The sequence below is a fragment of the Pelobates fuscus genome, chromosome 1 (assembly GCF_036172605.1).
Source record: "Pelobates fuscus isolate aPelFus1 chromosome 1, aPelFus1.pri, whole genome shotgun sequence".
Classification (NCBI taxonomy): Eukaryota; Metazoa; Chordata; class Amphibia; order Anura; family Pelobatidae; genus Pelobates; species Pelobates fuscus.
Window position 1 is genome coordinate 486,316,721 of NC_086317.1, and position 23,501 is coordinate 486,340,221.

Sequence of the window (23,501 nt, forward strand, 5' to 3'; positions counted from 1 at the left end):
TCCCAAGGCAACAGGCGGGCAACCAGGCTCCTCCAATGCAATGTGGCGAGATTGGTCTCGTCACATCTTATCACTGCAGGATAAATCACATCAAGACTCATTACGGCAAGACCCATCACGGCGTGACCTATCACAGCAAGACTTTTCACTTCAAGTCCAATCACAGCAAGATTCCCCATTGTAAGACTTGTCAATGCAGAACCAATCACAGCAAGTCCCACAACTTCATGATGCATGACCCATCACTTGCAGAAGCCATCAATGCAACAACCACTAGTGCGTGACCCATAACCTGTAGGACCCACCTCTGCAGGGCACACAATGCAGGACATATCTCAGCATGTCGATTTATTAACATATATCACCATTTTAGAAAAGTACTGTGTAGCCATCTAATTAGAAAGATACTTCACAATCTACCGAGCAAACTAAGGTAGCAAGGTACATATTGGTTACATATTAATTCTACCGAGGAGCAACATAGCATCAGACATAACAATGCGATAATTTGTTGGTATTGTCTCACCTCTGCATTGTATTTAGTCACTTCTCAGGAAGCATGATGTCTACAAATATGTGTGGTTGCTGGCTTAGAACCTATGTACATACAGTGTGGTATAGTTACCGTCATATGTAATAAATCAAATAGCGACGGAGGGCACACCTTTAAAATTTCCTGTAATTACAGCGTTTACAGCATGAACCCCTCTCTGGCCATAAACAGGCTCCAATCCCACCAACACTCACTTATTCCAGACAATAGGGTCTCTCATATCCAATAAACCCTTGTTTCTGTTCTGCAATTAGCCGGCCTGCTGCAGGACCTGCCCATGAAAGTGCTCCAATTTTAGGGAATTTAAAGGGACACTCCACTGTCCAAAGAAAGAAAAGAAATCCCAGTTTTGTAGATATAGCCGCAATGAAAACATGCATAGATTTCATTGGGGGTCTAAATAAAAACTGCATTTCTCTTGTCTGCAGCCTTCAGAGCCCTCCCCTTCTAACCCCGCCCAGACTTTCTGTGGCTGTCCAATCACAGACTTCCCAATGCAGCTCAATGATAAGTCTTTGCAAGGCAGGTGCTCTGGGCAATCGCTGCCTCTTGAGTTTATCTCCACTGAGCTAACCAAACCAGGAAGTAATTGGAGCAGTTGTCTGATTGACAGCCAGGGGCTAAATGAGAAAAATAAGACATTCTATTCAAACATAAAGAATCACAGCAAGTGATTTAGGGTCTGGAGTGTCCCTTTAACTGTTGTTGGTGACCAATGAATCAAAGTTAGTAATTTGGCTTTCTATCCCACAGGTCCATTTACATTTCATTGACACTACTTTTTGTTATACAATAAAGAATTACGTTTTGCTTTGTGAATTTGCCGTGATTCTTCTTGAAAGAAAAAAGGATTAACGGACGGACACATTATTATTTTTATTCTAGGATCCCAAGCGTAAGAAGTCATATTTAAGCACATTACATGGGAACGGCGTACCCAGATTCCTGTCCCAGAGGAAAACAAACAGATACAGCCAATTCTCCTGCAGAAATCGCTGCATGTCTGAAGCTGGACTAATTGCAGGAACGATGGCAATGCTGACAGTTCTCTATGCTAATTCTTCAAAGCACAGCGTTTACGCCATATGCTACGTGAATAATACATATACTGATTTCTTTAGCAATAGTAATGTTTGTCTGAGGAGGGGGCTGACTGCTGAAACATTATGTGGAGTTTAAAGGCAAACAAGGTTGCTATGATGGAAAAAAATACTAAAACAAGCGAACTATGGGAACTCAGCATTGTGTGACGCTACATGTTAGCACTCAGCATTGTGTGACGCTACATGTTAGCACTCAGCATTGTGTGAAGTTACATGTTAGCACTCAGCATTGTGTGACGCTACATGTTAGCACTCAGCATTGTGTGACGCTACATGTTAGCACTCAGTATTGTGTGACGCTACATGTTAGCACTCAGCATTGTGTGACGCTACATGTTAGCACTCAGCATTGTGTGACGCTACATGTTAGCACTCAGCATTGTGTGACGCTACATGTTAGCACTCAGCATTGTGTGACGCTACATGTTAGCACTCAGCATTGTGCGAAGCTACATGTTAGCACTCAGTATTGTGTGAAGCTACATGTTAGCACTCAGCATTGTGTGACGCTACATGTTAGCACTCAGCATTGTGTGAAGCTACATGTTAGCACTCAGCATTGTGTGACGCTACATGTTAGCACTCAGCATTGTGTGAATCTACATGTTAGCACTCTGCATTGTGTGAAGCTACATGTTAGCACTCAGCATTGTGCGAAGCTACATGTTAGCACTCAGCATTGTGTGACGCTACATGTTAGCACTCAGCATTGTGTGAAGCTACATGTTAGCACTCAGCATTGTGTGAAGCTACATGTTAGCACTCAGCATTGTGTGAAGTTACATGTTAGCACTCAGCATTGTGTGACGCTACATGTTAGCACTCAGCATTGTGTGAAGCTACATGTTAGCACTCAGCATTGTGTGATGCTACATGTTAGCACTCAGCATTGTGTGACGCTACATGTTAGCACTCAGCATTGTGTGAAGCTACATGTTAGCACTCAGCATTGTGTGAAGTTACATGTTAGCACTCAGCATTGTGTGACGCTACATGTTAGCACTCAGTATTGTGTGAAGCTACATGTTAGCACTCAGTATTGTGTGAAGCTACATGCTAGCACTCAGCATTGTGTGAAGTTACATGTTAGCACTCAGCATTGTGTGACGCTACATGTTAGCACTCAGCATTGTGTGAAGCTACATGTTAGCACTCAGCATTGTGCAAAGCTACATGTTAGCACTCAGCATTGTGTGAAGCTACATGTTAGCACTCAGCATTGTGTGAAGCTACATGTTAGCACTCATCATTGTGTGACGCTACATGTTAGCACTCAGCATTGTGTGAAGCTACATGTTAGCACTCAGCATTGTGTGACGCTACATGTTAGCACTCAGCATTGTGTGACGCTACATGTTAGCACTCAGCATTGTGTGACGCTACATGTTAGCACTCAGCATTGTGTGAATCTACATGTTAGCACTCAGCATTGTGTGAAGCTACATGTTAGCACTCAGCATTGTGTGAAGCTACATGTTAGCACTCAGCATTGTGTGACGCTACATGTTAGCACTCAGCATTGTGTGACGCTACATGTTAGCACTCAGCATTGTGTGAAGCTACATGTTAGCACTCAGCATTGTGTGAAGCTACATGTTAGCACTCAGCATTGTGTGAAGCTATATGTTAGCACTCAGCATTGTGTGAAGCTACATGTTAGCACTCAGCATTGTGTGTACTCAGTACTGTGTGTAGTTAGGTATGTACTCAGTATTATGTGTACTTGTGGTTTGTGTACTCAGCATTGTGTGTAGTTAGGTGTGTGTACTCAGTATTGTGTGTAGTTAGATGTGTACTCAGCATTGTGTGTAGTTAGTTGTGTGCACTCAGTATTGTGTGTAGTTAGTTGTGTGTACTCAGTATTGTGTGTAGTTAGGTGTGTGTACTCAGTATTGTGTGTAGTTAGGTGTGTGTACTCAGTATTGTGTGTAGTTAGGTGTGTGTACTCAGTATTGTGTGTAGTTAGGTGTGTGTACTCAGTATTGTGTGTAGTTAGGTGTGTGCACTCAGTATTGTGTGTAGTTAGGTATGTACTCCGTATTAGTCTCACTCCGCATCTGACTTTCTCCACAATAAATTTATGCTGAGCTCACACAGCTTGGCTCTTTCCTCTGCAAAAGTTAATTACTTCAACACCCCACACTCTCCCGCGAACCCAAATAACTATTTCACACATTTAACTCTTCTTCGCCCTGCTGTTCCTCCTCCTCCACCTACTAACTTGACCAACCTCAGACTTTGCAACTCACTTCACTGACAAGATCTCTACAATCAGGGAAGAGATCTCTCATTTTTCTTCTTCCCCTTACAATACTTCCCCTAACTTCACTCCCGCTACATAGGAAGAGGTTTCTGCTCTGCTCCAGTCCTCCCGCCCCACCACCTGCTCCCTAGATCCAATTCCCTCGCATCTCATCCGTACTCTGTCTTCTTCTCTTTCTCCACCTCTCACTAAAATTCTCAATCTCTCTCTCTCCTCTGGTATATTTCCATCATGCTTCAAACATGCAACTGTAACCCCAATTCTAAAGAAGCCCAATCTTGACCCTAACTCCCCATCCAACTATCGTCCTATCTCGCTACTGCCTTTTGCATCCAAGATCCTTGAAAGAGTTGTGTATGCGAGATTGACAGACTTCCTCAAGTCCAACTCTCTGCAAGACCCACTTCAGTCTGGTTTCCACGCTAAGCACTCTGTGGAAACGGTACTGACCAAAGTATCCAATGATCTACTCGCTGCAAAATCTCGTGGTCACTACTCTATCCTAATTCTCCTTGACCTTTCTGCAGCTTTTGACACTGTTGATCATTAACAGCTTCTTCTCATCCTCCACAATATCGGTCTACAAGATATTGCTCTCTCCTGGTGCTCCTCCTACCTCTCCCAGCGCTCTTTCAGTGTTTCTTTCTCTGGCTCTGCTTCTTCTCCCCAACTCCTATCTGTTGGTGTCCCCCAAGGTTCAGTCCTTGGTCCCCTACTGTTCTCCATCTATACTGCCTCCCTTGGTAAACTCATTAGCTCCTTGGCTTCCAATATAATTTCTATGCAGATGACACGCAAATCTATCTGTCCTCTCCTGATCTCTCCCCGTCCCTCTTGACTAGTGTCTCTGACTGCCTCTCTGCTGCTTCTAACTGGATGGCTGCCCACTTCCTTAAACTAAACTTGACCAAAACTGAAATTCTGGTCTTTCCTCCCTCAAGTGTTGTTACTCCTGTGTCTGTCTCCCTCCAAGTCAATGGTGCTACCATCAGCTCCACCCTGCAGGCTCGCTGCCTAGGTGTTCTTTTTGACTCCGACCTCTCCTTTAAGCCTCATGTTCAATCCATCGCCAAATCTTGAAATTTCCATCTCAAAAACATTGCGAGCATCCGCCCCTACTTAAGGTGTTGGTCCATTCCACTGTCCTTTCTCGCCTTGACTACTGTAATCCGCTTCTCAGTGGTCTTACATGCTCCCAACTTGCGCCGTTACAGTCCATAATGAATGCGGCGGCGAGGCTCATCTTCCTGTCCGCCCGCACCTCCCATGCCTCACCCTTCTGTCAGTCCCTACATTGGCTTCCTATAAAATATAGAGCTCAATTTAAAATTCTGGTTCTTGCTTTCAAATCTCTACATAATGCTGCTCCCACCTATCTATCCTCCCTTATACACAAGTATGTCCCGTCTAGGCCCTTACGATCTGCTGAAGACTTACATCTATCTTCTGTCCGTACTCCCACCTCTGATGCTCGCCTTCAAGATTTCTCGAGGGCTGCACCGTTCCTGTGAAACTCGCTTCCCTCCTCCGTTAGATACTCACCCAGTCTCCCCTCCTTCAAAAAATGGTTAAAAACCCACTTCTTCATAAAAGCGTATCAATTAAACTGTTAATAGCTCCCAACTGATTCCTCTTCTGCAACTGTCACTAGTCTAATACTATCCTTACCTTTTGTGTCATTTTATCCCACTCCCTCTAGCATGTAAGCTCATTGAGCATGGCCATCAACCCCTCTGTTCCTGTGTGTCCAACTTGTCTAGTTACAACTACATGTCTGTTCGTCCACCCATTGTAAAGCGCTGCGGAATTTGACGGCGCTCTATAAATATCATAATAATAATAATAATAATGTGTAGTTATGGTTTTTGTACTCAGTGGTGTGTGTACTCAGTATTATGTGTAGTTATAGTCTGTGTACTCAGTATTGTGTGTAGTTAGGTGTGGACTCAGTACTGTTTGTAGTTAGGTGTGTACTTAGTATTGTGTATAGTTTGGTGTGGACTCAGTATTGTGTGTAGTTAGTTGTGTACTTAGTATTGTGTATAGTTAGGTGTGGACTCAGTCTTGTGTGTAGTTATGGTTTGTGTATTCAGTACTGTGTGTAGCTAGGTGTGTACTCAGTATTGTGTGTAGTTAGGTGTGTTCTTAGTATTGTGTATAGTTAGGTGTGGACTCAGTATTGTGTGTAGTTATGGTTTGTGTATTCAGTATTGTGTGTAGCTAGGTGTGTACTCAGTATTGTGTGTAGTTAGGTGTGTTCTTAGTATTGTGTATAGTTAGGTGTGGACTCAGTATTGTGTGTAGTTATGATTTGTGTATTCAGTATTGTGTGTAGCTAGGTGTGTACTCAGTATTGTGTGTAGTTAGGTGTGTTCTTAGTATTGTGTATAGTTAGGTGTGGACTCAGTATTGTGTGTAGTTATGGTTTGTGTATTCAGTATTGTGTGTAGCTAGGTGTGTACTCAGTATTGTGTGTAGTTAGGTGTGTTCTTAGTATTGTGTATAGTTAGGTGTGTACTCAGTATTGTGTGTAGTTAGGTGTGTTCTTAGTATTGTGTATAGTTAGGTGTGTACTCAGTATTGTGTGTAGTTATGGTTTGTGTATTCAGTATTGTGTGTAGCTAGGTGTGTACTCAGTATTGTGTGTAGCTAGGTGTGTACTCAGTATTGTGTGTAGCTAGGTGTGTACTCAGTATTGTGTGTAGCTAGGTGTGTACTCAGTATTGTGTGTAGCTAGGTGTGTACTCAGTATTGTGTGTAGCTAGGTGTGTACTCAGTATTGTGTGTAGTTAGGTGTGTTCTTAGTATTGTGTAAAGTTTTAGACTTTAGAAAAACAGACTTTTCTAAAATTAGAATATGTGTAAAGGAGTCATTATCAGACTGGAGCAATTTATATGGAGTCCAAAATAAATGGGATTATTTAAAAGTTGCACTACTGAAGGCAACAGAAAATTGCATTAGGCTTGTCAGTAAAAGCAAAAAATTCAAGAAACCACTGTGGTACTCCGCAGATGTGGCCAAAATAGTAAAAAACAAAAAGTTAGCATTTAGTAATTATAAAAAAACCAGAGTGAGGAAGACAGAATGACCTATAAGATTAGGCAGAAAGAGGCTAAGCAAGTTATAAGAGCTTCCAAATCCCACACAGAAGAGAAAATAGCACAGTCAGTAAAAAAGGGGGACAAAACTTTTTTTAGATACATAAATGAGAAAAGAAAAGTAAAACAAGGATTAGTTAGATTAAAAACAAAAGAAGGAAGGTATGTAGATGAGGATAAAGGTCTAGCTGACTGCCTCAATGAATATTTTTGTTCGGTATTTACAGATGAAAATGAAGGAAAGCGACCTCTGTTAACAAAAAGGATAAATGAGTCATTTATTACACGTGAGTTTACAGAGGAAGAGGTTCTATTTCAACTGTCAAAAGTAAAGACAAATAAGTCAATGGGACCTGATGGAATACACCCAAAGCTATTAAAAGAGCTTAGTGGTGTACTAGCAAAACCATTAACAGATTTATTTAACCAATCATTGATAACAGGAGTAGTCCCAGAAGATTGGAAGTTAGCGAATGTTGTGCCCATTCACAAGAAAGGTAATAGGGAGGAGTCGGGCAACTATAGGCCAGTAAGCCTTACTTCAGTAGTGGGGAAAGTGATGGAAACCATGTTAAAGGATAGGATTGTTGAACATCTAAAAACACATGGATTTCAAGACCAGAGACAACATGGGTTTACTTCAGGGAGATCATGCCAAACTAATCTTATTGATTTTTTTGATTGGGTAACTAAAATTATAGATCAGGGTGGTGCAGTAGACATTGCTTACCTAGATTTCAGTAAGGCTTTTGACACTGTTGCACATAGAAGGCTTATCAATAAACTACAATCTTTGAGTTTGGATTCGAATATTGTTGAATGGGTAAGGCAGTGGCTGAGTGACAGGCAACAGAGGGTTGTAGTCAATGGAGTATATTCGAAGCTTGGGCTTGTCACCAGTGGGGTACCTCAGGGATCTGTACTTGGACCCATTCTCTTTAATATTTTTATTAGTGATATTGCAGAAGGTCTTGATGGTAAGGTGTGTCTTTTTGCAGATGATACTAAGATATGTAACAGGGTTGATGTTCCAGGAGGGATAAGCCAAATGGAAAATGATTTAGGTAAACTAGAAAAATGGTCAGAGTTGTGGCAACTGACATTTAATGTGGATAAGTGCAAGATAATGCATCTTGGACGTAAAAACCCAAGGGTAGAGTACAAAATATTTGATAGAGTCCTAACCTCAACATCTGAGGAAAGGGATTTAGGGGTGATTATTTCTGATGACTTAAAGGTAGGCAGACAATGTAATAGAGCAGCAGGAAATGCTAGCAGAATGCTTGGTTGTATAGGGAGAGGTATTAGCAGTAGAAAGAGGGAAGTGCTCATGCCATTGTACAGAACACTGGTGAGACCTCACTTGGAGTACTGTACACAGTACTGGAGACCCTATCTTCAGAAGGATATTGATACCTTAGAGAGAGTTCAAAGAAGGGCTACTAAACTGGTTCATGGATTGCAGGATAAAACTTACCAGGAAAGGTTGAAGGATCTTAACATGTATAGCTTGGAGGAAAGACGAGACAGGGGGGATATGATAGAAACATTTAAGTACATAAAGGGAATCAACACAGTAAAGGAGGAGACTATATTTAAAAGAAGAAAAACTACCACAACAAGAGGACATAGTCTTAAATTAGAGGGACAAAGGTTTAAAAATAATACCAGGAAGTATTACTTTACTGAGAGGGTAGTGGATGCATGGAATAGCCTTCCAGCTGAAGTGGTAGAGGTTAACACAGTAAAGGAGTTTAAGCATGCGTGGGATAGGCATAAGGCTATCCTAACTATAAGATAAGGCCAGGGACTAATGAAAGTATTTAGAAAACTGGGCAGACTAGATGGGCCGAATGGTTCTTATCTGCCGTCACATTCTATGTTTCTATGTTTCTATGTGTGGACTCAGTATTGTGTGTAGTTATGTTTTGTATTAAGCTAGTTTGAGCAGTAACTTTATATTAAGACGTCTCCTACAATTGTGAATTGTTATTCCGGAATATGAAATGTCCAGCTGCCTCTCTGTATATATAATCAGTCAGCGCCCATATAAGAACGGATGGTTTTAATGTATCTTTACATTGTCCATTGTGATGTCTCCAGGACAAATATGACAACATCAGAGACCTCAAAATAATCTTTCCGGTAAAAAGTGTTATAAATAAATAAACAGATAAAATGAAACATTATGGAGCAGAGCAGATTCCTCTCGTTGAATGAAACAATGAAACAAAGATACCAAGATATTATAAACTGTTACATCGTTCACAACACAGAGCTGATTGCAATCCATTTTACAGAACAAGCTTTTCATGAAATGACTAATTAGCCGGGCTAATAACGTGTCTGCCTGTGTAGCCTTCATTGCTACTCGTTCCCTTATACTTAGCTTAGTAAATTCCCCTCTAATTATCCAGTAATGATCCATCTACCCGTAACTTAGAAATATGGATGTTCTGAGAGATATTGCATAAAGTCCATCTAGAAATTTGATTCCACAAATGGATTGTCATCGAAAGCTCAGCGTGGCTTTTATAGATACTTAGCACACACTCTGCGCCGAGGGGATGGCTCAGCAGTGCTGCGCGTGCACGGCCCATTTTTCCAAAGCCCAGATCAGTGGAAATCTGAAACGTTTCCGAGTAGCCAAACTGAACAAACTCAGCTGCCCTTTGTGTAGAAAACAAAAAAATGTCCACACAATATTATCCCAAGAAATAAAAAGGTACCGACGCGTTTAGCTGAGCTACAAAACAAAATTCCGAAATCAAATAACACTGTGATAGGAGGTGGCATAGGTTTGTGAGAATCTACAATAACTATCGAACATTTTAACTCAACTGCGCTTGTATTAAAAGAGTTGAAATGTTGCATATGTAATATTATTTATTTATTATATTTAAATTATTTTGCTTTTTTATTTTTGACTTATTTACTGACGTCAATTTAGCTATTTTCACATTATGCTAACTGTAAAACTCAAAATGTCATCCTCTAACCTTTCACCCCTAACCACCACTAACTAAAAACTAAAGATTAAAAAATGTAAAAAATGACGCGTTGACAAAGTCCACTGCCACAAAGGGCAGTTAGGGAATAGAGCTAAGTACAGAGAACCACTGATTGCTCTAACAATCAGTGTGAATTCTTAATGACAGCAGGGAATTCACCAATCCTGGGCAAGGAATCTAACCTTGGGTAATGCACACATCATTCTCAGCCAAAGACATGTATATAAACAGATTGCATCTATATAAGCAGATCGTCCCTATATAAACAGATCACCCCTATATAAACAGATCTCCCCCTATATAGACAGATTGCCCCCTATATAAACAGATTCCCCCATATAAGCAGATTGTCCCTATATAAACAGATCGCCTTCTATATAAATATATTTCCCCTATATAAACAGATTGTCCCTATATAAACAGATTGCCTCTATATAAACAGATTGTCCCTATATAAACAGATTGTCCCTATATAAACAGATTGCCCCCTATATAAACAGACTCCCCCTATATAAACCCCTATATTACTACAAATACTTGATAGTTTGAGACAGGTGTTTGAGACAAGATTCTCCCATCTTGTCGGTTTTCCAATGTTGTGCCTGTGTTAGCTCCATTACAAGCTTCTGAATACGGTGAGAGCAGTCAGTAGAATATTCCTAAGGGGGTCCGTATGGACGTGGCAGGTATGTTATTATCCAACCCTGGGGTTAAATAGAAACTTTACTGTATAGGATTTGAAAACAGTGTGTGGCTGATAACAGCAATGTAAACGTCCTTAAACGTCCACACACCACGTGTCTCTCACAGGGTTAATATTTGGACCCCATGTGCTCATGACACCACACACTACACATTGTGTTTCTTTATTCATAAACATGTCAACAAACTACTCGCTTTCCCTGTATAACTGCTTAAATGCAACGCACGCGATGTGGGCACTTTAATTTTAAAGAATTGTTCAAGAATTAATATAAATAAAGAAAACATTGCTTGCAGTTATAGGACAGAAACATACAGTACTGCCAACTACAACTCCCATCATGCTGAGAGTGGTGTTCCTGAAATTATTTATAACAACACTCCGCCATTATGACCGCACACCGCCACTGTCACCCCACACTGCCACTGTCACCCCACACTGCCACTGTCACCCCACACCGCCACTGTCACCCCACACCGCCACTGTCACCCCACACTGCCACTGTCACCCCACACCGCCACTGTCACCCCACACCGCCACTGTCACCCCACACTGCCACTGTCACCCCACACTGTCACTGTCACCCCACACCGTCACTGTCACCCCACACCGCCACTGTCACCCCACACTGCCACTGTCACCCCACACTGCCACTGTCACCCCACACCGTCACTGTCACCCCACACTGTCACTGTCACCCCACACCGCCACTGTCACCCCACACCGTCACTGTCACCCCACAATGCCACTGTCACCCCACACTGCCACTGTCACCCCACACTGCCACTGTCACCCCACACTGTCACTGTCACCCCATACTGCCAATGTCACCCCACACATCACTGTCACCCCACACCGCCACTGTCACCCCACACTGCCACTGTCACCCCACACCGTCACTGTCACCCCACACTGCCACTGTCACCCCACACTGCCACTGTCACCCCACACTGCCACTGTCACCCCACACTGCCACTGTCACCCCACACCATCACTGTCACCCCACACTGTCACTGTCACCCCACACTGCCACTGTCACCCCACACCGCCACTGTCACCCCACACCGCCACTGTCACCCCACACCGTCACTGTCACCCCACACTGCCACTGTCACCCCACACTGTCACTGTCACCCCACACTGTCACTGTCACCCCACACTGCCAAGGTCACCCCACACCGTCACTGTCACCCCACACTGCCACTGTCACCCCACACTGCCACTGTCACCCCACACCGTCACTGTCACCCCACACCGCCACTGTCACCCCACACCGCCACTATCACCCCACACTGCCACTGTCACCCCACACCGTCACTGTCACCCCACACTGTCACTGTCACCCCACACCGTCACTGTCACCCCACACTGCCACTGTCACCCCACACCGTCACTGTCACCCCACACTGCCACTGTCACCCCACACTGCCACTGTCACCCCACACCGTCACTGTCACCCCACACTGTCACTGTCACCCCACACTGCCACTGTCACCCCACACCGTCACTGTCACCCCACACTGCCACTGTCACCCCACACTGTCACTGTCACCCCACACTGCCACTGTCACCCCACACTGCCACTGTCACCCCACACTGTCACTGTCACCCCACACAGCCACTGTCACCCCACACTGCCACTCTCACCCCACACTGCCACTGTCACTACTCACCACCATTGTGACCGCACGTCGCCACTGTCACCCCAAACTGCCACCCCACACCGCCACTGTCACCCCACACTGCCACTGTCACCCCAGTGCATAATGTGCCGGGATTGACTGACTGATTAGCTGTTTCTATCTCTCTCTCGGACCCATGTTGGAGGGCTGCTATGATGTTCCTCAGTCCATAATGTGCCGGGATTGACTGATTGATTAGCTGTTTCTCTCTTTCGGACCCATGTTGGGGGGTTATGATGTTCCTCAGTCCATAATGTGCCGGGATTGACTGATTGATTAGCTGTTTCTCTCTCTGACCCATGTTGGGGGGTTATGATGTTCCTCAGTCCATAATGTGCCGGGATTGACTGATTGATTAGCTGTTTTCTCTCTCTCTGACCCATGTTGGGGGGTTATGATGTTCCTCAGTGCATAATGTGCTGGGATTGACTGATTGATTAGCTGTTTCTCTCTCTGACCCATGTTGGGGGTTATGATGTTCCTCGGTGCATAATGTGCTAGGATTGACTGATTGATTAGCTGTTTCTCTCTCTCTGACCCATGTTGGGGGGCTATGATGTTCCTCAGTGCATAATGTGCTGGGATTGACTGATTGATTAGCTGTTTCTCTCTCTCTCTGACCCATGTTGGGGGGTTATGATGTTCCTCAGTCCATAATGTGCCGAGATTGACTGATTGATTAGCTGTTTCTCTCTCTCTCGGACCCATGTTGGGGGGCTATGATGTTCCTCAGTGCATAATGTGCAGGGATTGACTGATTGATTAGCTGTTTCTCTCTCTCTCGGACCCATGATGGGGGGCTATGATGTTCCTCAGTGCATAATGGGCCGGGATTGACTGATTGATTAGCTGTTTCTCTCTCTCTCTCGGACCCATGTTGGGAGGCTATGATGTTCCTCAGTGCATTATGGGCCGGGATTGACTGATTGATTAGCTGTTTCTCTCTCTCTCTGACCCATGTTGGGGGGTTATGATGTTCCTCAGTCCATAATGTGCCGAGATTGACTGATTGATTAGCTGTTTCTCTCTCGGACCCATGTTGGGGGGCTATAATGTTCCCTAGTGCATAATGGGCCGGGATTGACTGATTGATTAGCTGTTTCTCTCTCTCTCTGACCCATGTTGGGTGGCTATGATGTTCCTCAGTGCATAATGTGCCGGGATTAACTAATTGATTCGCTGTTTCTCTCTCGGACCCATGTTGGGGGGCTATGATGTTCCTCAGTGCATAATGTGCCGGGATTAACTAATTGATTCGCTGTTTCTCTCTCTCTGACCCATGTTGGGGGGCTATGATGTTCCTCAGTGTATAATGTGCCGGGATTGACTGATTGATTAGCTGTTTCTCTCTCTCTCTGACCCATGTTGGGGGGCTATGATGTTCCTCAGTCCATAATGTGCCGGGATTGACTGATTTCTTAGCTGTTTCTCTCTCTCTCTCTGACCCATGTTGGGGGGGCTATGATATTCCTCAGTGCATAATGTGCCGGGATTGACTGATTTATTAGCTGTTTCTCTCTCTCTCTTACCCATGTTGGGGGGCTAAGATGTTCCTCAGTGCATAATGTGCCAGGATTGACTGATTGATTAGCGGTTTTCCTCTCTCTCTGACCCATGTTGGGGGGCTATGATGTTCCTCAGTCCATAATGTGCTGGGATTGACTGATTGATTAGCTGTTTCTCTCTCGGACCCATGTTGGGGGGCTATGATGTTCCTCAGTGCATAATGTGCCGGGATTGACTGATTGATTAGCTGTTTCTCTCTCTCTGACCCATGTTGGGGGGCTATGATGTTCCTCAGTGCATAATGGGCCGGGATTGACTGATTGATTAGCTGTTTCTCTCTCTCTCTGACCCATGTTGGGGGGCTGTGATGTTCCTCAGTGCACAATGGGCCGGGATTGACTGATTGATTAGCTGTTTCTCTCTCTCTCTCTCGGACCCATGTTGGGAGGCTATGATGTTCCTCAGTGTATAATGGGCCGGGATTGACTGATTGATTAGCTGTTTCTCTCTCTCTCTCTGACCCATGTTGGGAGGCTATGATGTTCCTCAGTGCATAATGGGCCGGGATTGACTGATTGATTAGCTGTTTCTCTCTCTCTCTGACCCATGTTGGGGGGCTATGATGTTCCTCAGTGCATAATGAGCCGGGATTGACTGAGTGATTAGCTGTTTCTCTCTCTCTCTCGGACCCATGTTGGGAGGCTATGATGTTCCTCAGTGTATAATGGGCCGGGATTGACTGATTGATTAGCTGTTTCTCTCTCTCTCGGACCCATGTTGGGGGGCTATGATGTTCCTCAGTGCATAATGGGCTGGGATTGACTGATTGATTAGCTGTTTCTCTCTCTGACCCATGTTGGGGGGCTATGATGTTCCTCAGTGCATAATGTGCAGGGATTGACTGATTGATTAGCTGTTTCTCTCTCGGACCCATGTTGGGGGGCTATGATGTTCCTCAGTGCATAATGTGCCGGGATTGACTGATTGATTAGCTGTTTCTCTCTCTCTCTGACCCATGTTGGGGGGCTAAGATGTTCCTCAGTGCATAATGTGCCAGGATTGACTGATTGATTAGCTGTTTCTTTCTCTCTCTGACCCAAGTTGCGGGGCTATGATGTTCCTCAGTCCATAATGTGCCGGGATTGACTGATTGCTTAGCTGTTTCTCTCTCTCTCTGACCCATGTTGGGGGGGCTATGATATTCCTCAGTGCATAATGTGCCGGGATTGACTGATTGATTAGCTGTTTCTCTCTCTCTCTGACCCATGTTGGGGGGCTATGATGTTCCTCAGTCCATAATGTGCCGGGATTGACTGATTTATTAGCTGTTTCTCTCTCTCTCTCTGACCCATGTTGGGGGGCTATGATGTTCCTCAGTGCATAATGTGCCGGGATTGACTGATTGATTAGCTGTTTCTCTCTCTCTCTCTGACCCATGTTGGGAGGCTATGATGTTCCTCAGTGCATAATGGGCCGGGATTGACTGATTGATTAGCTGTTTCTCTCTTTCTCGGACCCATTTTGGAGGGCTATGATGTTCCTCAGTGCATAATGGGCCAGGATTGACTGATTGATTAGCTGTTTCTCTCTCTCTCTCGGACCCATGTTGGGAGGCTATGATGTTCCTCAGTGCATAATGGGCTGGGATTGACTGATTGATTATCTGTTTCTCTCTCTCTCGGACCCATGTTGGGGGGCTATGATGTTCCTCAGTGCATAATGGGCTGGGATTGACTGATTGATTAGCTGTTTCTCTCTCTCTCCCTGACCCATGTTGGGGGGCTATGATGTTCCTCAGTCCATAATGTGCCGGGATTGACTGATTGATTAGCTGTTTCTCTCTCTATCTGACCCATGTTGGGGGGCTAAGATGTTCCTCAGTGCATAATGTGCCGGGATTGACTGATTGATTAGCTGTTTCTCTCTCTCTCTCTGACCCATGTTGGGGGGCTATGATATTCCTCAGTGCATAATGTGCCGGGATTGACTGATTGATTAGCTGTTTCTCTCTCTCTCTGACCTATGTTGGGGGGCTATGATGTTCCTCAGTCCATAATGTGCCAGGATTGACTGATTGATTAGCTGTTTCTCTCTCTCTCTGACCCATGTTGGGGGGCTATGATGTTCCTCAGTCCATAATGTGCCGGGATTGACTGATTGCTTAGCTGTTTCTCTCTCTCTCTCTGACCCATGTTGCGGGGGGCTATGATATTCCTCAGTGCATAATGTGCCGGGATTGACTGATTGATTAGCTGTTTCTCTCTCTCTCTGACCCATGTTGGGGGGCTATGATGTTCCTCAGTCCATAATGTGCCGGGATTGACTGATTAGCTGTTTCTCTCTCTCTCTGACCCATGTTGGGGGGGCTATGATGTTCCTCAGTGTATAATGTGCCGGGATTGACTGATTGATTAGCTGTTTCTCTCTCTCTCTGACCCATGTTGGGGGGCTATGATGTTCCTCAGTCCATAATGTGCCGGGATTGACTGATTTATTAGCTGTTTCTCTCTCTCTCTGACCCATGTTGGGGGGGCTATGATGTTCCTCAGTGCATAATGTGCTGGGATTGACTGATTGATTAGCTGTTTCTCTCTCTCTCTGACCCATGTTGGGGGGCTATGATGTTCCTCAGTCCATAATGTGCCGGGATTGACTGATTTATTAGCTGTTTTTCTCTCTCTCTCGGGCCCATGTTGGGGGGCTATGATGTTCCTCAGTGCATAATGTGCCGGGATTGACTGATTGATTAGCTGTTTCTCTCTCTCTCTCTCGGACCCATGTTGGGAGGCTATGATGTTCCTCAGTGCATAATGGGCCGGGATTGACTGATTGATTAGCTGTTTCTCTCTCTCTCTTGGACCCATGTTGGGGGGCTATGATGTTCCTCAGTGCATAATGTGCAGGGATTGACTGATTGATTAGCTGTTTCTCTCTCTCCCTGACCCATGTTGGGGGGCTATGATGTTCCTCAGTCCATAATGTGCCGGGATTGACTGATTGATTAGCTGTTTCTCTCTCTATCTGACCCATGTTGGGGGGCTAAGATGTTCTTCAGTGCATAATGTGCCGGGATTGACTGATTGATTAGCTGTTTCTCTCTCTCTCTGACCCATGTTGGGGGGCTATGATATTCCTCAGTGCATAATGTGCCGGGATTGACTGATTGATTAGCTGTTTCTCTCTCTCTCTAACCCATGTTGGGGGGCTATGATGTTCCTCAGTCCATAATGTGCCAGGATTGACTGATTAGCTGTTTCTCTCTCTCTCTGACCCATGTTGGGGGCGCTATGATGTTCCTCAGTGCATAATGTGCCGGGATTGACTGATTGATTAGCTGTTTCTCTCTCTCGGACCCATGTTGGGGGGGTTATGATGTTCCTCAGTGCATAATGTGCTGGGATTGACTGATTGATTAGCTGTTTCTCTCTCTCTCTCGGACCCATGTTTGAGGGCTATGATGTTCCTCAGTCCATAATGTGCCGGGATTGACTGATTGATTAGCTGTTTTTCTCTCTCTCTGACCCATGTTGGGGGGCTATGATGTTCCTCAGTGCATAATGTGCCGGGATTGACTGATTGATTAGCTGTTTCTCTCTCTCTCTGACCCATGTTCAGGGGGCTATGATATTCCTCAGTGCATAATGTGCCGGGATTGACTGATTGATTAGCTGTTTCTCTCTCTCTGACCCATGTTTGGAGGCTATGCTGTTCCTCAGTCCATAATGTGCTGGGATTGACTGATTGATTAGCTGTTTTTCTCTCTCTCTGACCCATGTTGGGGGGCTATGATGTTCCTCAGTCCATAATGTGCCGGGATTGACTGATTGATTAGCTGTTTCTCTCTTGGACCCGTGTTGGGGGCTATGATGTTCCTCAGTGCATAATGTGCCTGGATTGACTGATTGATTAGCTGTTTCTCTCTCGGACCCATGTTGGGGGGCTATAATGTTCCTCAGTGCATAATGTGCCGGGATTGACTGATTGACTAGCTTTTTTTCTCTCTCCCTGACCCATGTTGGGGGGCTATGATGTTCCTCAGTGCATAATGTGCCAGCATTTACTGATTGATTAGCTGTTTCTCTTTCTCTCTATGACCCATGTTGGGGGGGCTATGATGTTCCTCAGTCCATAATGTGCCGGGATTGACTGATTGATTTGCTGTTTCTCTCTCTCTCTCTGACCCATGTTGGGAGGCTATGCTGTTCCTCAGTCCATAATGTGCTGGGATTGACTGATTGATTAGCTGTTTTCCTCTCTCTCTGACCCATGTTGGGGGGCTATGATGTTCCTCAGTCCATAATGTGCTGGGATTGACTGATTGATTAGCTCTTTCTCTCTCGGACCCATGTTGGGGTCCTCAGTGGGTTCCTCAGTGCATAATGTGCCGGGATTGACTGATTGATTAGCTGTTTTTCTCTCTCCCTGACCCATGTTGGGGGGCTATGATGTTCCTTAGTGCATAATGTGCCGGGATTTACTGATTGATTAGCTGTTTCTCTCTCTCTCTCTGACCCATGTTGGGGGGGCTATGATGTTCCTCAGTGCATAATGTGCCTGGATTGACTGATTGATTAGCTGTTTCTCTCTCTCTCTGACCCATGTTGGGAGGCTATGCTGTTCCTCAGTCCATAATGTGCTGGGATTGACTGATTGATTAGCTGTTTTTCTCTCTCTCTGACCCATGTTGGGGGGCTATGATGTTCCTCAGTCCATAATGTGCCGGGATTGGCTGATTGATTAGCTGTTTCTCTCTATGACCCATGTTGGGGGGCTATGATGTTCCTCAGTGCATAATGTGCCTGGATTGACTGATTGATTCGCTGTTTCTCTCTCGGACCCATGTTGGGGGGCTATAATGTTCCTCAGTGCATAATGTGCCGGGATTGACTGATTGATTAGCTGTTTTCCTCTCTCTCTGACCCATGTTGGGGGGGCTATGATGTTCCTCAGTGCATAATGTGCTGGGATTGACTGATTGATTAGCTGTTTCTCTCTCTGACCCATGTTGGGGGGCTATGATGTTCCTCTGTGCATAATGTGCCCGGCACTATGTGACGTACACTCACCTTTCTTATTGCTATTTACTGTCTTCAGCTAAGACTTTCCTGAATATATGGCAGGAACCCTCTCACACTTCATTTACATTGTACTGCAACTCTCAGCAGGCCCCAGACAACCTCTGGCACTTTAATTGCTGCACACTACAATTCCCAGAAGGCACAGACAGCCTCTGGCATTTTAGATTCTTTGTTTGCCAAATCCCAGCAGGCACAGCAACCTTGGTCTTATAAGTGAGATACACTACAACCCCAACAGGCCCAGCCAGCCATGACTATTACAATTACAACTCCCAACAGACACAGCCAGCCATGACTATTGCAATTACAACTCCCTTGCAACTCCCAACAGGCACAGGCAGCCATGACTAATACAATTACAACTCCCAACAGGCACAGCCAGCCGTGAGATATACAAAAGGAAATCAGCGCTAATTAACAAACAATATGACTATTCCAATTACAACTCCCAACAGACACAGCCAGCCATGACTATTGCAATTACAACTCCCTTGCAACTCCCAACAGGCACAGGCAGCCATGACTAATACAATTACAACTCCCAACAGGTGCAGGCAGCCATGACTATTACAATTACAACTCCCAACAGGCACAGCCAGCCATGACGATTACAATTACAACTCCCAACAGGCACAGCCAGCCATGACTATTACAATTACAACTCCCAACAGGTGCAGGCACCCTCCAGCAATCCAGCTGCTGTATGCTACACTCCCAGAAAGGACAGCGCACACTTTGAGGTTCTTGCTATTAATTATATGGCTGGTGTGGAGAGGGGGCAAATGTCCCGTTTACTCCTCCAGTGTTTTCTCCTTTATATTATTTACCCATTATGGCCACAGGGGGCATGTGAGGTATAATACAATAGGATGGGTGATACCCTGCTTAATCTCCACCTGCCTCCCATACAGAGGTGTTACTATACAGGGGGTGTTACTATATAGAGTGTGTTACGATACAGGGGGTGTTACTATACAGGGGGTGTTACTATACAGGGTGTGTTATTATACAGGGGTGTTACTATACAGGGGGTGTTACTATATAGAGTGTGTTACGATACAGCGGGTGTTACTATACAGGGGGTGTTACTATATAGAGTGTGTTATTATACAGGGGGTGTTACTATATAGAGTGTGTTATTATACAGGGGGTGTTACTATACAGGGGGTGTTACTATATAGAGTGTGTTACGATACAGGGGGTGTTACTATACAGAGGAGGATATTATACAGGGTGTGTTACTATACAGGGTGTGTTACTATACAGGGGAGGATATTATACAGGGTGTGTTACTATGCAGGTTGTGTTACTATACAGGGGAGGATATTATACAGGGTGTGTTACTATACAGGGTGTGTTACTATACAGGGTGTGTTACTATACAGGGGAGGATATTATACAGGGTGTGTTACTATGCAGGGTGTGTCACTATACAGAGGAGGATATTATACAGGGTGTGTTACTATACAGGGTGTGTCACTATACAGGGTGTGTCACTATACAGAGGAGGATATTATACAGGGTGTGTTACTATGCAGGTTGTGTTACTATACAGGGGAGGATATTATACAGGGTGTGTCACTATACAGGGTGTGTTGTTACTATACAGAGGAGGATATTATACAGGGTGTGTTACTATACAGGGTGTGTTACTATACAGGGTGTGTTACTATACAGGGGAGGATATTATACAGGGTGTGTTACTATGCAGGTTGTGTTACTATACAGGGGAGGATATTATACAGGGTGTGTTACTATACAGGGTGTGTCACTATACAGGGTGTGTCACTATACAGAGGAGGATATTATACAGGGTGTGTTACTATGCAGGTTGTGTTACTATACAGGGGAGGATATTATACAGGGTGTGTCACTATACAGGGTGTGTTGTTACTATACAGAGGAGGATATTATACAGGGTGTGTTACTATGCAGGGTGTGTTACTATACATGGGAGGATATTATACAGGGTGTGTCACTATACAGGGTGTGCTACTATACAGAGGAGGATATTATACAGGGTGTGTTACTATACATGGGAGGATATTATACAGGTTGTGTTACTATACAGGGGAGGATATTATACAGGGTGTGTCACTATACAGGGGAGGATATTATACAGGGTGTGTTACATGGTGAGCCTCTGTTCCTGGGTAAATTAATACATTTACTGTCCTGCCTCTCAGCCTTCTCCCGGCTGCATTAGAAGTCTTTCTTATCACTCAGGAGCTTAAAAGGTTCACATGGATTTTAGATTAAAAAAAACTAACAAACATACAATGTAGCTTTTAATAACTTGGATGGGTGTCTTATCTGCTACCAAGACGATGTTAATTATGCATGGGCTCTCTGTGATTGCTGCTGCGGATGGCATGAAGATCAACAACAATTCTAGGATTTTCAGTTTTAAAAAAAAATCTAGATTTATAGAATATAACTCAAACAAAGCAACTACACACAGCCTGGTGGCAGAGCTGGGCGGTGCGGTGGATTCTGAGGAACACATTATCCGTTTCCTTGTAACTTAGCCACACTGACTGCTCCGAGATGCATGGCTCCTCGCTGCTTGGTACCCCTGACACCATGGCTGCAACTTTTATTCACCCCCAGATATCACTTTAGGGGGCATTACTGTATCATCGCTATCATAACGTCACTTCGTTATAAAGAGCGATCTGCATTGAAATGTTCTAAAGTCCCCAAAAATATACAAAATATACCGCATCTAAAATAAATAGGTAAATCCAGGTCGCCATATTCAGCCGCCATTCATCATTATTTACGCTTAGCGAAGGAGACTTAAAAAGCATTCTGGCTTCACAATGACCTTTCTCTGTAGTCCACATTGATGCTGCCCTGCTGACGCCAGTTATACATTGCTGGCATTAATAAAGTCAACAACGATCTCACCAGCCATGCAGCTGTCACTGTTTAACCATTTCTGCACCTCTCCGGAGGAGAAACGGTTAATTCTGCCGCAGCTCTTTACTTGTAATCGAACAATTCTTTTTATTAGAAGCCCTCTGTCACGTTTCTGACCCTTTCAGCGCAGTATCTATCTTTTACTGGCGTGGTGGGTGTAGGGATGCCATCATACAATAAGTGAATTAAAACATTGATCATGGTATATGGAGTGTGCAACAAAATATCAGTTAGAAATTAAAACGTTTCTCGGTTACTAATAACGTTAAACTTGTCCTTGCAGTAGTGTTTTTGCCGCTGTAATGTTGGCTGATATTAGTAAAGTTTAATTACGCTGTGCTTTTTGTTTACGCCCCTTGTGACACAGGTAGAGCAGTTACCTGTATTGTATCATTAACATGCTTACGACATAGGTTCTCGAAGTTGTGCGTCACTTTACACACAGTTTGGTGACTGTTTCTCGTATGTCTGTGACCCCTCGATATATTAAAGTACAACCATGTAAGAGATCTATTCAAATAAAAATCATGTAAAATACCCCTTTACATAAACGATCATGTCAAATCTTCCTTAGTATTTCAGCCAGAGGATACATAAGGCTAATTCTCGCACGTTCCCCGTATGTTCACATCACACACTGCATTTGTCACACACGTAACTCCTTCACTCTGCTCCCCCCTATATTGTCCCATTCAGCACCCCACCTCCTCCCCTTCTCCCTCCTTCACAAGGTCCCAAGAAGAACAGCGTAATATCTGGAGAAGGGACACTCACATATCAGATGTAGCTGGTTGGTACTGCTGGGTCCGACACAGAATTGAATGGCCGCAAGCCTGGCCCATCTCTCCTCATCCTCTCCCTGGTCCCACCAAGCAATGGGGAGTGGAGGTGACTCCGGGCAGAGGTCCCAAACGTAGACCGAGAAACAAGCCTCTCTCTTATTCCACACACCTTCGTTGTTGAACGATAATGGACCCACGCTGTGTCTCTCTTTCTAGATTGTGAGAGGGTGTTTGGAGACTGATGCTGTAACAGATCCTAATGCAGTTTGTTGGAGTATGAAGGGGAGGGAGACAGAAACAGCATGGCTACATGACAGTGTGTGTGCGTGTGTGAGCATGTGCTTCCGTGTGTGTGTGCTTCTATGTGAAAGAAGAGCAGGAGAAAGGAATCTCGTGGGTTAAACTGCTAATCAATTCTGGGCCTGAAAGCATCTTTGCTCTCGGTAGAGGGATTTAAAGCTGGGAAATGAAAGGAAACTGGAATTCTCGTCGTTATTTGGTGATTAAGTGACTTACAAGGACAGAGGTCTAATGCCTTTATTGGTCTTGGGAAGCTGGGATCATTTTTTTTTCCTAACATCTTTTTCCTAATTTGTTTGACGGACAATGTGTCCAGCCGGCTCCCGGAGGGAAGCCTTGTATTATTCTACAAAAAGACACCCAGACTCCGGGGAGATAACAGAACACTGGATTACTCAATTTGTGTTCTGCAAGTTGATATCCTCGCACCTGACGGCAACGTACAGAATGCAGCCGGACAGAGCCACGGACACACAGACACAGTGTGCTTAATGTAACA

At 44.5% G+C, this 23,501-nt stretch overlaps 1 protein-coding gene across 1 annotated transcript in view; it reads right to left on the reverse strand.

Annotated features, from left to right (window-relative positions):
* PDE2A (phosphodiesterase 2A) overlaps positions 1 to 23,014 on the reverse strand; it is a 678,984-nt gene extending 655,970 nt beyond the window's left edge. Inside the window, exon 1 of the mRNA XM_063432647.1 lies at positions 22,695 to 23,014. Within this exon, the coding sequence (XP_063288717.1) occupies positions 22,695 to 22,762 (68 nt within the window). The 5' untranslated portion in view covers positions 22,763 to 23,014. The remainder of the gene's footprint in view (positions 1 to 22,694) is intronic.
* Between the last annotated feature and the right edge of the window lie 487 nt (positions 23,015 to 23,501).